Genomic DNA, 14,381 nt, shown 5'->3' on the forward strand with positions numbered 1-14,381 from the left:
TTCTCTGTTCCTCTCTTACACTCTTTCTTTGTGATTGATGAATTTCTGTAGTATGGTGTTTGGATTTCTTCCCCTTCATTTTTTTGTATATGTTACAGATTTTGAGTTTGTGGTTACCCTGAGGTTCATTTATAACATCCTAAATATATAGCAGTCTATTTTAAGTTGATGGTCATTTAATCTCAAATACACTCTTTAAAAAATCCTTTTTTACTTGCTCCTTCATGTTTCCTGTATGGGCTGTTACACATTATGTCTTTTTAATCATAATTTTCTTATGTCAAATTATGGCCACTTGTTTTCCACCTTTAAGCTCTTAGGGCAATCTTTTAAGGGGCCTTAGTATTTTATAGTCAAAAAAAGATCATGGCAAGAATGAGGAGTTTGCTAGAGAGTAATGAGATTAGTGATGATGTTATATATCTATGTTATTTTTATGAGGAATATGTCAAAAAAGAAAAGAAAGATAAAACTTTGGTTTGATTTTGAAATTCACAATTTTTGTATGTACAGCGTATTTTGCAAATGTTTTAATCTTGGAAATAAAAAGTAAATATATCCTCAGCTTTATTGTCTAGATGCCTTTAGTGATTCCAGAATGCCTTGTTTTTCTGTTTTTCCCCTATTAAAAAAACACAATTACTCAGGGTCCAAACCACTTTCTGAATGTGTAGAACTTTATTGCTGATTACAAGCTGGTCTCATAATAGAAACAGGGCTTTCTGAGGTATCTGACATGAAAGCCATTTGATTAAGCCCTAGAGACTGTCAAAAAGGACAGCAAAGGGAAGGGTATTCTTTAACAGATTTCATTTAGTGCCTCTGGGGATTTAGAGTTGAAGTAGCTTGGAATTCAAGGTGGTACAAGTCACATTCCTGATTTTATACTCTATGGACTACTGTTAAGATATTAACAATCTAAAGAAGGTCTTTGACCATTCCCAGCTCCTATGATGCTTCTTGTCTTCCCTTAAACTCTTCTGGAATTAGGTAGCTATGGGCAGGCAGCCTCTGCAGAGGAAAGGAGTGATGCCCATTATGCCCTCATCTAGGTGAGAAGGTGAGCAAGGTGAGGTTGACCTGCTTCCTCTACCAGCCTATTTCTTTAATCTTAGCAAGCCTCTTTCTGTGCTGCTTCAGGCAGGAGGCTCCACATTTATCCTTAATGACCCTCCTTGAATCCATCCACTCTCCCCTATCTCCCACCTAATGAAAAAGTGTTTGGCTCCCTGCTGCACAGTGTCTGCCATGGGGATCAATTCAGAGAAAGCAGTTTTAGTTTTGTCAGGAAAGTGCCGAAGGGGACACATTAGACTGAGCAAAAGTGTTGTTAAGTAATTCAGCTTTGACACACTTCTTAGCCTTCTCCCTATCCAACCTAACCCCGCAGCCAGTCTAGCATCATTTACTTTTTCTAGGATCTACTATAGCTATGAATATCTCCAGTAGCTCTAACCCAATATTTCTAGACCCATTGTTGAGAATTTGGTGGAAAATATATTTGGCATATGGAACCATACTTGGGATTTTTAAGAACACACATCAGTTATGTTGGTTGAGTATCTGTAGATATTTCTTTCTCTCTCAGTCTCCCTTTTGTTTTGGTAAGAATGTTCAAGTTCTACTCCCTTAGTAAATATCAATTAATGTAATACTGTAGTCATCATGCTTTACATTGTATCCTCAGATCCTATTCATCTTTTTTTCCAAAGATTTTATTTTTTTGAGAGTGAGAAAGAGCATGAATGGATGACTGGCAGGGAGCCTGACATGGGGCTCAATCCCAAGACCCTGAGATCATGACTTGAGCTGAAGGCAAATGCTTAACTGACTGAGCAACCCAGGCACCCTGATGTTATATATCTTATACCTGAAAGTTTGTACCATTTTACCAATTTTTCCTTATTTCCCTTCTCCCAGGCCCTGATAACCAAACCACCTTTCCATTCTCTGTTTCTAAGAGTTTGACTTTTTTTTTATTCTACATGTAAGTGATACCAGAGAGTATTTATTTTTCTTTGTCTGGCTTATTTCATTTAGCATAATGCTCTCATGGCCCACCCATGTTGTCACAAATGGCAGGGCTTCTTGCTTTCTCATGGCTGAATCATACACCATTATATGTATAGAAAACATGCTCTCTTTATCCATCCATCCATAGATGGACATTTAGGTTGTTTCCTTTATCTTGACTCTTGTGAATAATGTTGCAGTGAACACAGGAGTACAGATAATCTCTTAATATCCTGTTTTCATTTTCTTTGGATATATACCTAGAAGTGGGATTGCTGAATCACATGGTAGTTGTATTTTGAATATTTTGAGGAACGTTCATACTGTTTCCATAGTGGCTATACCAATTTATTTTCCCACTAATAGTGCACAAGTGCTCTCTTTTCTCCACATCTTTACCATTTGTTATCTCTTGTCGTTTTGATAATAGCAGGTCTGAGGTAATCTCATTGTGGTTTGATTTGCATTTCTGGATGATTAGTGATGCTGAGCATCTTTTCTTGTACCTATTGGCTGTTTAGAAGAATTTCTGCTTAGATCCCTATATTTATTTTTTTTTTAAGATTTTATTTATTTTTTCACAAAAGACACACAGAGAGGCAGAGACATAGGTAGAGGGAGAAGCAGGCTCCATTTAGGTAGCCCGATGTGGGACTTGATCCCGGGACTCTGGGATCACACCCTGAGCCCAAGGCAGACATTCAACTGCTGAGCCACTCAGGCGTCCCAAGATCCCTATATTTAAATCAGATTGTTTTGTTTTGTTTTCCTGTGGAGTTGTATGAGTTTTTATATAATTTTGGATATTAACCCCTTATCAAATATATGATTTACAAATATTTTTCTCATTAATAAGTTCCCTTTTCATTTTGTTGGTTTTCTATTTTTTTGTTTGTTTTGTTTGTTTTTTTAAGATTTATTTATTTATTTATTCTTGAGAGACACACAGAGAGAGACATAGGCAGATGGAGGAGCAGACTCCCTGTGGGGAGCCTGATGTGGGACTTGATTCCAGGACCCTGGGATCACGACCCGAGCCAAAGGCAGACACTCAACCACTGTGCCACCCAGGTGCCCCCATTTTGTTGCAGAAACCTTTTCTTTTTAGTTTGATGTAGTCCTACTAGTTTATTTTTGGGTTTGCTTTCTTTGCTTTTGGTCACATTAGAAAAAATCCAAGACCAATGTCAAGGAACTTACTGTCTATATTTTCTTCTATGAGCTTTGTGGTTTCAGGTCTTAACATTCAAGTCTTCAATCCATTGTGAATTGATTTTTTATGTATGGTGTAAGATAGAGGTCCAGTTTCGTGTTTTTGTATATGGTTCTGCTGTCTTCCTCATACCATTTACTGAAGAAAATATCCTTTCCCCAGTGTATATTCTTCACTATCTTGTCATAAATTTCTTCATCATGTGTGTGGGTTTACTTCTGAGCTCCCTATTATATTCCATTGATCTATGTGTCTGTTTTTATGCCAACATCATCGTTTTTAATTCTATGGCTTTGTGATGTTGTCTGAAATCAGGAAATGTGATGCCCCCCCCACCTTTGTTCTTTCTCAAAACCTTTTGGCTCTTCAGTGCTTTTTGTGGTTCCATACAAGTTTTAGGATTGTTTGCTGCATTTCTGTGAAATATGCCATTGGAGTTTTGATAGGGATTATATTGAATCTGTAGATTGCTTTAGGCTTTGGAACATTATGACAATACTAATTCTTTCAGCTCATAAGCCTGGAATACCTTTCCATTTATTTGTGTCTTCTTCACTTCCATTCATTAATATCTTATAGTTTTCAGTTTATTTATTTGTTTTAAAATTTATCTCTTGGTGAAAACATTGAAATTATACACTCAATTGTAGATATTTAATTTGTAAATATTAAACAAATATAGATATTTAATTAGAATATGTTGCATCCCATAATCTATTCTCTAAACAATAGTAGAAGTAAATCAGATCATGTCATTTCCTTGCTTAGAATCTGTCAATAGCTTCCTGTCATAGATAGAATAAAGTTAAGAACTCTGTACCCTGGCTTATGAGCCCTCCATTAATGCTTTTCAACCTTGGCTGCCTACTAGAACCACCCAAGGAACTCTGAAAAACTTCCAGTGTCCAGGTCCTATCACCAGACAGTTTGAAGTAACTGGTTAGAATTTTTGACAAAAGCTGGTTGGTAATTCTACAGGCAGCCAGGGTTGAGAACCACTGCCCAGGGTTGGGAGGCCTGCCTCTCCAGCCTTCTCTCTCCCTGCTGGATGACCCTTTGCTGATTATGCTTCAGCCTCACTGGGTACTTTCAGTCCCTTAAATCTGGCTAGCTTCTGCTTTTGGGCTTTTGGACAGGCTGTTGCCTAAGCCTCAAATACTCTAACCTCCAATGTTTGCATGGCCTCTCGTCTGTCAAATTACAACCTAAATATACTGAGAGAAAGCATCCATGGCCCACCAAGTCTTTAGCTATCACATTCCCCAATATTTTCTGTATAGCATTGACCTGCTACGTGATCCTTTTTCTTATCATGTCTCCTCCCTCTCTTCCTTCCTTGTCCTCTCTCTCCTTTCCTTTGTCTGTTTTTGTTCTCTTCCCTCTGTAATGTAGAGATCGTGTTTATCTCTTCCACTGCTGTATCCTCAACACCTGGAACAGTGGCTTAATGAGCAGATAAATAATTTTGAAAAATTTACATTATTTTTAAAAGACCAGCTCAAATCTGACCTTTGTCAACTTTTCTTTGCATAGCTTCCTTCCATATTACCTTTTCTTTAAATCCTAGAACAAGAATTTCTTCTGTCATACAGCATTGTCACATGATTTCTATTGGGTGTCCTGAGCTGTTAACTTAGACTTATTGTTAAATGTTGATGTATTTGTATTTTTTTTATTTGTTTCTAATCCAGCTGTTGTTTATCAAGTACCCACTAGGTGCCACACATCTCATTTAATTCTAAAGATATTTTCCTCACATCATCCATTTATTGTATTATAAGGAAGTGGCAGATTTGGAGTCGAAACCCTGCTTTGCTTCTACTGTACCTGCTATTTCCATGTGGCTGGCCAGAAGGGTTTTGAGCCTGGCTAAATGAGGCCAAATACCATATCTGTTCTTTTTACTGAATACTGAACTGCTTATTCATACTTAACAATGCCCTTGATTTTATATATTATCACTTCCTTTTAAAAAGACAGATATCATTGCAAATATTTAAGCAGAATTGATTGTAATTTTCTCACGTGTTCTTCTAATAGCGTCATACGCTTGTGATAAAATGCAGCAGAGTTTGTGCTACCATTTGAATAAAATGTGATTCTTTAGTTTGTGTGTTGCTGTTCCGTTCAGTGATCCCTGCTATTTACCTTTCTTTTTGAAAGGCTTCTCACCTTCTTTTATATACTTTGTTGTCCATGAGCATTTCTGTACAAGCTTTAATAAGTTGGCTTATTACAATATTGCTATCCTTAGGTTGTGGCTTTTGTTGTGGGCAATAGAACCCATCCTGACCATCTAATACTGAAGGGGTCTTATCACTGGGTGTTAAGTAGCTTACAGAATTTCTGGGAGAGATGGGGAATAGTGTTTAGATTTTGTCAGTTAGAAATGACAGAGCCAAGAGAGTTTCAGCTGTGGCTGTTCTAAAAGAACAAGTCCCTTGAAGCTGGCTGCCACCTCACTCTCATTGCTCACTGACACTTTCTTCCGTTCCCAGTTGTGTGTATGTGAGAATACTTAGAGAACCTGGGTCACCTACAGAACTTCAGTTGCAAAGCGTCTAAGAAATAATGTTTCTAGTTTCCTAACCTTTATAGTACAGGAAGATCAGAAGGGTGTTTGATTGGGTGTCTTCACTGAGTACATAGGACATTTTTTTTACACTGACCTTGACTTATGTTTTATTTTGCAACTTTATTAAGATCTGCTTTTGTTGGGTCAGTTGTTAGTGAAACAGTGGGTTTGACTTCTGGTTAGCTTTAGTAAAAAGAATTTTGTTCTGTGTTCATAGAATGAGTCTTTAGTCAAAGCAGATCATCTTGAATAGAACCCATTGGTTATAATGAAGAGAGTTATAAATGGTGCAAAATCAGCTTTATCCCATCTGTAGCAGAGTCACTTAAGGCAATCATGGTAGGCTCGTAAGGCCATCATTGTATACATAAAGGAAGCACTGTATATATAAAGGAAGCATTTTTTTATACGGGTGGCAGGTTAAAAATAGTTCTTTATGAGAAGAACGTGGAGGAGAAGCATGGAAGAGTTTACAGATAATTTTATAATATGTAAAATGAGAAGCTTCTTTAAGATCAAACATAAATGATACTGAGGAATGTTGGCAGCATGCCTTACATTCTGTTCACGGAGCATGCTTAGACTGTAAATAATGGCTTCATTTCTATTCTGGGACCTAAAAATTATTAACATTCCATGTTTATACAATATTTATGCAGTATTCTGCTAATAGGTATGGACATAATTAATCCCTTATTGCAAAGTTGATGGCTTACACCAGTTAGCCTTGGTGTATTCCTTGATTCACTTAAATCCCAGATTTTCTTAGTATTTATGCTCTACTGGCAGGATATTTTTTGGCAGGATATTTTTGTTTATTTGAGCAAAACTTGTTTGAGATAGACCTGGAAAGCCCGCAGAATGTCAGCTAGTTTCTTTTGGGAGAAAAAAAAAGTCATTAATAATACTTACATATCCAAAAAAAATTGAATGCCCACAGTGTATATTTTTATTTCAGAATTAAGAAAGTGAAGGATCTTTTAATCTTTTACACATGCATACAAACATATTTTTAAACGACAATGGAGACTACCTACATTTGGGGGCATTTTGGAGAGTGGTCGTACCATACTCACTACTTTCTCACTCTTCTCAAAGAACTTGATTGAGAAATAGTGTTCGTGGAGGGCAGCCTGAGAGGTGTGTAATTGGTACATTCCTATATTGACTCTACCATACATCCACGTACTGATTCATCCAAACTAGCTCTTTCACTGTTGCATTTCATTTACTGAAATTTGTTGCTCTGTTTGTTATAATAATACCTTTTGAGGACAACCCAGCTCCTCTGCTTATTAGCATGTGTTCTTGTTTGGGTAAGCAGACCTCTTCAGTGATCTCGTCTGCAAAATGAAGGCAATATTTATACTTATCTCTTAGAGTTATAAGGATTACATGAGTTAATTTATATAAAGTACTTGGCACCTAGTGAGCTCTCCATAAGTATTAATGGCTATAATTATTGTTACTATTTTTAACTCCTTAACACACTGTACTTTATATGATGACCTGACCCATGGAACAAATTTTTCTCTATCTCATCATCAAAAAGTATAGTGCTGCTTTTTTTTTTTTTTTTTTTTGGTGTCAGTGCTGTGGTTGTTGCGACTTACATAACTTTTTTATTTCTCTCTTTTTTTGTGTGTTAGATTTAAAAAGATTAGATTCACATTTTAAATTCTTCTAATACCTTTTTTTGTGTATTATCTTTACTTTTCTTCATTTCATCTTCCCTTGTTTAGTTTTCTTTATCCACTTATTTCAAATTTTATAACATTGTATTATACATATTTTTGTAAGCCAACTAAAGTACTTCCTGAAATTTTTCTGGGTTCATATATGTGGTGGAAATGCATATGTTTACATACTTGATATAGTTTTTGGTATCCTCCATTTACTATAATAATATAAATTGTCCACCAGAAAAATTATATATGCTTTATGCTGTAAAATTTTACTTTCTTATTAATATTTATATTTAAAGAGATGTAGTTCAGATTTCTTTATATATACTAAAAACTCACTGTAATATTTTCATTTATCTTCCTGAATGATACTATGCCTTAGAAAACTAATCCTAGTCTTATTCTAGTCCCTTGACACACAAGATGCTTATTAAACTTATTTCATAAAACTAATGACTTACATCCAAGTTTCTCAAGGAAATGTCAGAAAAGTTAACATATATCATTCAAAGGTACTGCAAGGCAAAGGAGATCATCTTGAATAGAACCCATTGGTTATAATGAAGAGAGTTATAAATGGTTCAAAATCAGCTTTATCTCATCTGTAGCAGAGTCACTTAAGGCAATCATGGTAGGCTCGTAAGGCCATCACTGTATACATAAAGGAAGCACTGTATATATAAAGGAAGCATTTTTTTATACGGGTGGCAGGTTAAAAATAGTTCTTTATGAACCTGCAAGGTATACAACGGCTTTAGGGTTCAGATCTATGTTTTCTGATACATTTCATGCAGCCATGCTTCTCATTTTAATAGGACTTTTTTTTTTCAGTAGAGTTTCTCCTTTGCAAATCAAAAGAGCAAAATTGCAAAAAATGAAAATAAAACAATAAAATAACAAAATTCCAAATGACACTGAATTTTAAGAGATATCTGGATATTTTCCAGGGATCTGAATGAGAAGGTGAGGTGTTCAAGATTAGACAATGGTAGCTGTAAAGGAACTGGATTTCATGTCCTGTTGTTTTAAAATTTTTAAGGAAATACAGAAAGAGGAAATGGTTTGGGCTCTATGATATCATTAGTACTATTTTTATTCTCTTAAGTTCAAAAGCTTCAGGGATAAGAAAAATATATGCAAAAATTGGGACATTTATTTTTTTTAAATTTAATTAACGTACTTTCAAAATAATCATATGGATTAAGCACACTCTTTTAAATTTTACCCTTCTCCTTGCTTTAAGGATGCATGTGTAGGCAGGAAGAGTAAAGATGTGATATATTTTTAACAGTTTCATAATACAGTATATGTTTAAATAAATACAGATGTTACAACAGTTTTATAGTACTAAAATCCAAATATTCTATAGACGGAAATGCTATTACTTTATTTGAAAGATTAGCTTATTATGAAATTAATTCATATAACTGACCCATTCAGACTATACTGAAAAAATTTTGTCAATAATTAGGTTTGATTAGGTTCAGTTGCACAAAAGTTCAGTTTCATTTTGGTATTCTTACACTCTCGCACAATCAAAAATAATTTCTGATTTTAATTAATATTATGGAAAGTGGAGGGTAATTATCTCATTAAGGAAAAGCTGGAATCTTCATCTTTTCTCCAAGTACAGGATTTTAATTATGAAAGCTAGCAACTTGTATTATTAAAGGGAATCCTCCTTTCTTTTTCTCAGGAGGGTTTTTATTTTAATGTGAAGACATACTAGAAGTGAAGAATGGCTCTTTTTTGCCATGATAGTATGAGAGAGTTTAGGTGGTAAAACTGGATTGAGTTAGTCTTCTAAGAAATGCCAAGTGTTTTCCATTTTTTACTCCTGTGAGGATTGAAGAAAGGGAGAATATTTCTGGTCTGTAGTTGTGGTTGGCGTTAGCAGCGCTGGCGATCTGTTAGTTCTTGTGTAGCAACAAATAATCATGCTTCACTTCAGTCAGAAGAAGGGAGGCTCTAGCTGCTAGGTTGGAAAAGGAGCCCTGTGTACTGGTTGTCTTTTTCATCATTTTTACTAGTAAATATTGACTCATTTGAATGAAGCATCTATTGTAGACAGTGTGTGAATTAACAAGATATGCAAGTATTTTGGAATCGTCACCAAATGAAGTACTGCTTTTCCATAGCGTGCACAGAACAGTGATTCAGGATGTCTTGGTATGAGAGTAAGGAATTTTCTCTGTTGAAATTTTTTAAAAAAAATATTGCCAGTTGCTAGCCTCAGCTCCTTACAAGTCCGAGCCTCTCATGCCAGAGTCGTATTCCTCATCTTTTTTTTCCTGGGCCCACACAAGACTCAAGAGCTAAAATGGGTCAGGATACCATATATTTTCAATGTGAAGCTGGCATTTTCAAAATTAACACCCATCCATTTCTTTAAAATATGGTATCAGTGGGATGCTTTATTCGTGTTACCTCCTCTGAATACCAGTAGGAATACCTAAAGGAAATAAGTTTTACTCTTTCTTCTTTTTTCTTCATTTTTTTCCACTTTTTAATTTGTAGTACTTTGTTATACATTCCATATATCCTTGTGTAATCTTATAATTCCTACTAGAATAAGAGAGGCATATAAATAAATAGGATGACACAAAATTTCACATTGAGTTTATAATGTTTCTTTTTTAATGCAGTGTTTCCCCATTGGGTGGCATTTAATTTATCATCTATGTAATTAATGTCTAATAAAGTACAAGTAGTAAGCCCCACATTGAATCAATTGAACCCAGATCTTGGGCCTATGCTTATGTATTTTCCAAAAGTTCCCCCAGCTATTTCTGATACGTATCTTTGATTTAGAACTATTGTGTTGAAGCATGTTTTCTGTCTTCTTTATTCTCTAGAACAATATATGATATAGCTCTATAATAAATATTTTTCTGAGATAATTAGTACCAAGAGTTTTAACTTTATCAATTTGTATATTAATTTATATTAATTTTTAAAGAGTTCTGTGTATTTGGTTGTTTTTCATAATTTAGTTATGAAAATGATCACAAACATTTATTTTGATTTGTCCTATTTTTCTTACACAGTGATACCTTTCCTGTGCTTTTAGCTTTTTTTTTTTTTTTTCTTTTTAAGCATTTTATTTGAGAGAGCATGAACAGGGGGAGGGACAGAGGGAGTCTGGTCAGTGGAGACTCTGAGCAGGGAGCCTAATGTGGGGCTCGATCCCAGGACCCTGGGATCATGACCTGAGCCGAAGACAGATGCTTAACTGACTGAGCCACCCAGGCACCCCTCCTTTTCTCTCCTTATGTGGCATACCCATGAATAGGAATGAGTTCATCCTCACTATAAACTATCTCAGTCAACACTGATAATGGTGCTCAATATGGTATTGACTATGGCATGTATCATTGGCAGCTAAGAATGCCATGCTCATATAGTTTGCATAGAATTTAAAATTCGTAATTAAAAAAGTAAATAAAATTAATGAGTTAAGCCCAATTTTGATAATGTGTCAAAGCCAGACTTTTAAAGCTATGGGGACTTGGTGAGACTATTATTATTCTCAAGTGTCTTTATGATTCAACATAAGCCTATTCATACTTCCTAAGTCAGTACTTCCTTGATAGTGAGAAAATGGAAATAATTGAGACTTACATTTTAATCTTGGTTTCAATGTAGATCTGTTGCCATTGTGAATATAAACAAATTTCTTAGTTTTCTGTCTTCTTAAAACTGGAATTGGATATCAAAGAATTTACAAAAGACTAAAATTTTCAATAAAATTGATTGCAGAAATTGAGATTTTGGTGTAAGTTGCACAAAAGTTCTCTGAAGCTGATAATGGAAAACAAACTATTATTTTCATCATTAATACATGTAAGAAAAAACTGTTAGTATTATATGGAACCCCCAATTTTTTAAAGTAGATATTTTTATGCCACTGCTATTAATAGTTTGCTTAAATCTATTACACTGTTTTAGCACTAACACATTGTGTGTGTGTGCTTTAAAAAATTGCTTGTAACTGCTATGCTATTGTTTGCCAATTCCTGTACCTCAACTGATGACTGTCCTCCTCAGTTTCCTCCATTTTCAAACTTCTTCAAATATACTGAGTCATTGTGATGGGCACCTAGCATGACCTCTCAGGAGAATTCAGCTGCAAGAAAATGGAACAGGATTGATAAGCATCTCCCCCCATTGAGTTTGTATGGCCTCTAAATCTTTTTCTTTCTTTCTTTCTTTCTTTCTTTCTTTCTTTCTTTCTTTCTTTCTTTCTTTCTTTCTTTCTTTCTTTTTTTATGGCCTCTAATTCTTAAAAAGGAACTCACACATTTTGGTCCCAGCAAAAATAAAGCTGGCTGAATAAAACTACATTACTGTCAAGTGGCAGTGACTACCATCATGTGTATACATTTCAAATGAACAATTAAAGGGAGGGGGAAAATGCTAAATAAAAAGGAAGGGGGAAGCCCTTCCTCTTGCTATATTATGTGGATGAGTAGCAGGAAAAACCTCAAATGACCAAGAAAATTATTCTCTTTGGTGAATTGGAGAAGATGACTTTCTAGTTGTATGGAATGTATGCTCAGAGAGGTAATTATAAAGCTAAATAAACTACCATCCACAGGCGCCTGGGTGGCTCAGTCAGTTAAATATCTGCCTACAGCTCAAGTCATGGTCTCAGGGTCCTGGGATGTAATTAAGGCATCAGATCCTGAAATCAAGCCCCTCATCAGGATCCTCGGCAGGCTGGCCTGCTTCTCCCTCTGTTCTCTGTTTGTGCTCTCTTTTGCTATCTCTCTCTCTCCCTCTCTCCAATAAATAAATAAAGTCTTACCAAAAATCCCTACCATCCCTCTCTTAAAAATTAATTCTGCATTTTCTTTGGTGGTTGGTGGGGCTTGGTTTCAGGATATGACAGCACGTGACCTGCTCCAGCAGAGATACACTCTTCCCAATGGAGATACTGCTTGGCGGTCCTCACCCCTTGTGAATGCTGCCCTGGAAGGAAAGTTGGTCCTCTTGGATGGCATTCACCGGGTCAACGCGGGCACGCTTGCTGTATTGCAAAGGTTTGTATGAGTCATACACACAAAAAAACACACCATGTAAACAGTAGGTGTGGAACTCTGTCAGTTTTTTCTAAACTGGGTCGTGTAGATCACGAGAAACTTATCTTCTGTTTCCAGCCAGAACAGCAGATATTTTTATAATCGTAAACACAACACAGTAAAACTTCAAATAATGAACATTTGGGGAAAAAAACACTGCCTGCCATAGCAAAATTCTCTGTGTAAGAGTTAGAAAAAGAAAACTTTTAGGTAGTAATTTTGAAAGACTTTGTACATGCTGATTGGTACATACAAGTAAGTCATACAGCTAACACTTCTTACAATTTGTCAGTCACAGCTTCACTGTGTTCAAACACCTTATGAATCATAGATCTAAATTATTGGTTGATCCTGTTGTAATTTTTTTGAGAGAGAAAGTATATTTCCTTATATAAATGTGTAATGGAGGGGTGCCAGGTGGCTCAGTTGGATAGGTGTCTGCCCTCAGCTCCAGTCATGATCTCAGGGTCCTGGGATTGAGCCCTGTGTCCAGCTCCCTGCTCAGCAGGGACTCTGCTTCTCCCTCTCTCTCTGCCCCTCCCTTTTGCTCATGCGCGCTCTCTCTTTCTCTCTCTCTCTAATAAATAAAATCTTAAAAAAATAAAATATGTAATGGATGTTTGATGATGTTTTATATAGACTAAAAATCTCACTCTGTGTTTATAAACTCGAACATTTGTGTAATTGTTTCCTTATTTCAGTTTGGGTGGGGAAAACATGCCACTGCTTGTAAAGTTCTCAGCCTTGGAATCACCTTGTGGGGATGGGGCTTAAAAATCACTGATGCCTGAGCTCCATGTTCTCAAATTCAGATATAAGCGATCCAGAATGAGTCCTGTACACTGGCATTTTTAAACCCTTCCCAGAAGATTCTAATGTGCTGCCAAGATTAAGAACAACTTCAGTAACCATTTGTCTTATATTAGGTGTTTAATTTTCACAGTGATACTGTGAGGTTGATATGACTGCCCTAATTTTATAAAAGAGAAAATTTAGAGAGATGGAGTAGTAGTTCTCCCCTTCCCCAGTCATTCCTCTAATGAGGTACAGAGCTGGATTTGAACACAGATCTGACTGCCTCACTGCCCATGTTCCCAACTCCTGCATTTTTTTTTTTTAATTCATGAGAGAGAGAGAGAGGCAGAGATGCAAGCAGAGGGAGAAGCAGGCTCCATGCAGGGAGCCTGACGTGGGACTTGATCCCGGGTCTCCAGGATCACGCCCTGGGCTGAAGGCAGGCACTAAACCACTGAGCCACCCAGGGATCCCCCAACCTCTGCATTATACAGTCTCCCCTCTCCTCAGTGCTTACTGAGTGGAGGTCATGGTGGGGGGACTGTGATGTGGGCATAAGGAGACTCAGCTGTTGGTGTGAAATCTAGATGTAGTGCTATTCAAGCCCTCCGACATCTGGAAGACAATGCTCTCTGTGCTGTGGATGGTCAGGTCACCATCATGGTTGGTATATGAAATAGCACCAGTTATTTCATTATAACGATTTTTGATATGTTAAAACCTTTAATTCCAGAAACAGAAATTTGTTGGTAATACTCTCCCTTAAGGAGTTACAATAGACTCAGAGTATGTACCACCTGCCTTGTTGATTTAATATGTACCTCATGGTTATCCTGAGTCACTCATTCAGCTACTTCTTTTCATCTCCTTCTTCCTTCCCGTTTCCAGCTCCTCCTCAATCCTCCTCCTCACTGTCCACATCCAGTAACCATGACTACTGCTCTCCAGGATAGACACCAGTAGTTTTGCCAAGTATAATAGCACCGGCCAACTTGAAATTTTAACAGATGCATCAAACG

At 36.4% G+C, this 14,381-nt stretch overlaps 1 protein-coding gene across 4 annotated transcripts in view; it reads left to right on the forward strand.

Annotated features, from left to right (window-relative positions):
* The window catches only part of VWA8 (von Willebrand factor A domain containing 8), a 340,735-nt gene that overhangs the window by 97,142 nt on the left and 229,212 nt on the right, over positions 1 to 14,381 (forward strand). For all 4 annotated transcript variants that reach the window (XM_072760629.1, XM_072760627.1, XM_072760630.1 and 1 more), the window contains one exon: positions 12,368 to 12,528. In XM_072760629.1, the coding sequence (XP_072616730.1) occupies positions 12,368 to 12,528 (161 nt within the window). The remainder of the gene's footprint in view (positions 1 to 12,367; positions 12,529 to 14,381) is intronic.

The sequence above is a fragment of the Vulpes vulpes genome, chromosome 6 (assembly GCF_048418805.1).
Source record: "Vulpes vulpes isolate BD-2025 chromosome 6, VulVul3, whole genome shotgun sequence".
NCBI lineage: Eukaryota > Metazoa > Chordata > Mammalia > Carnivora > Canidae > Vulpes > Vulpes vulpes.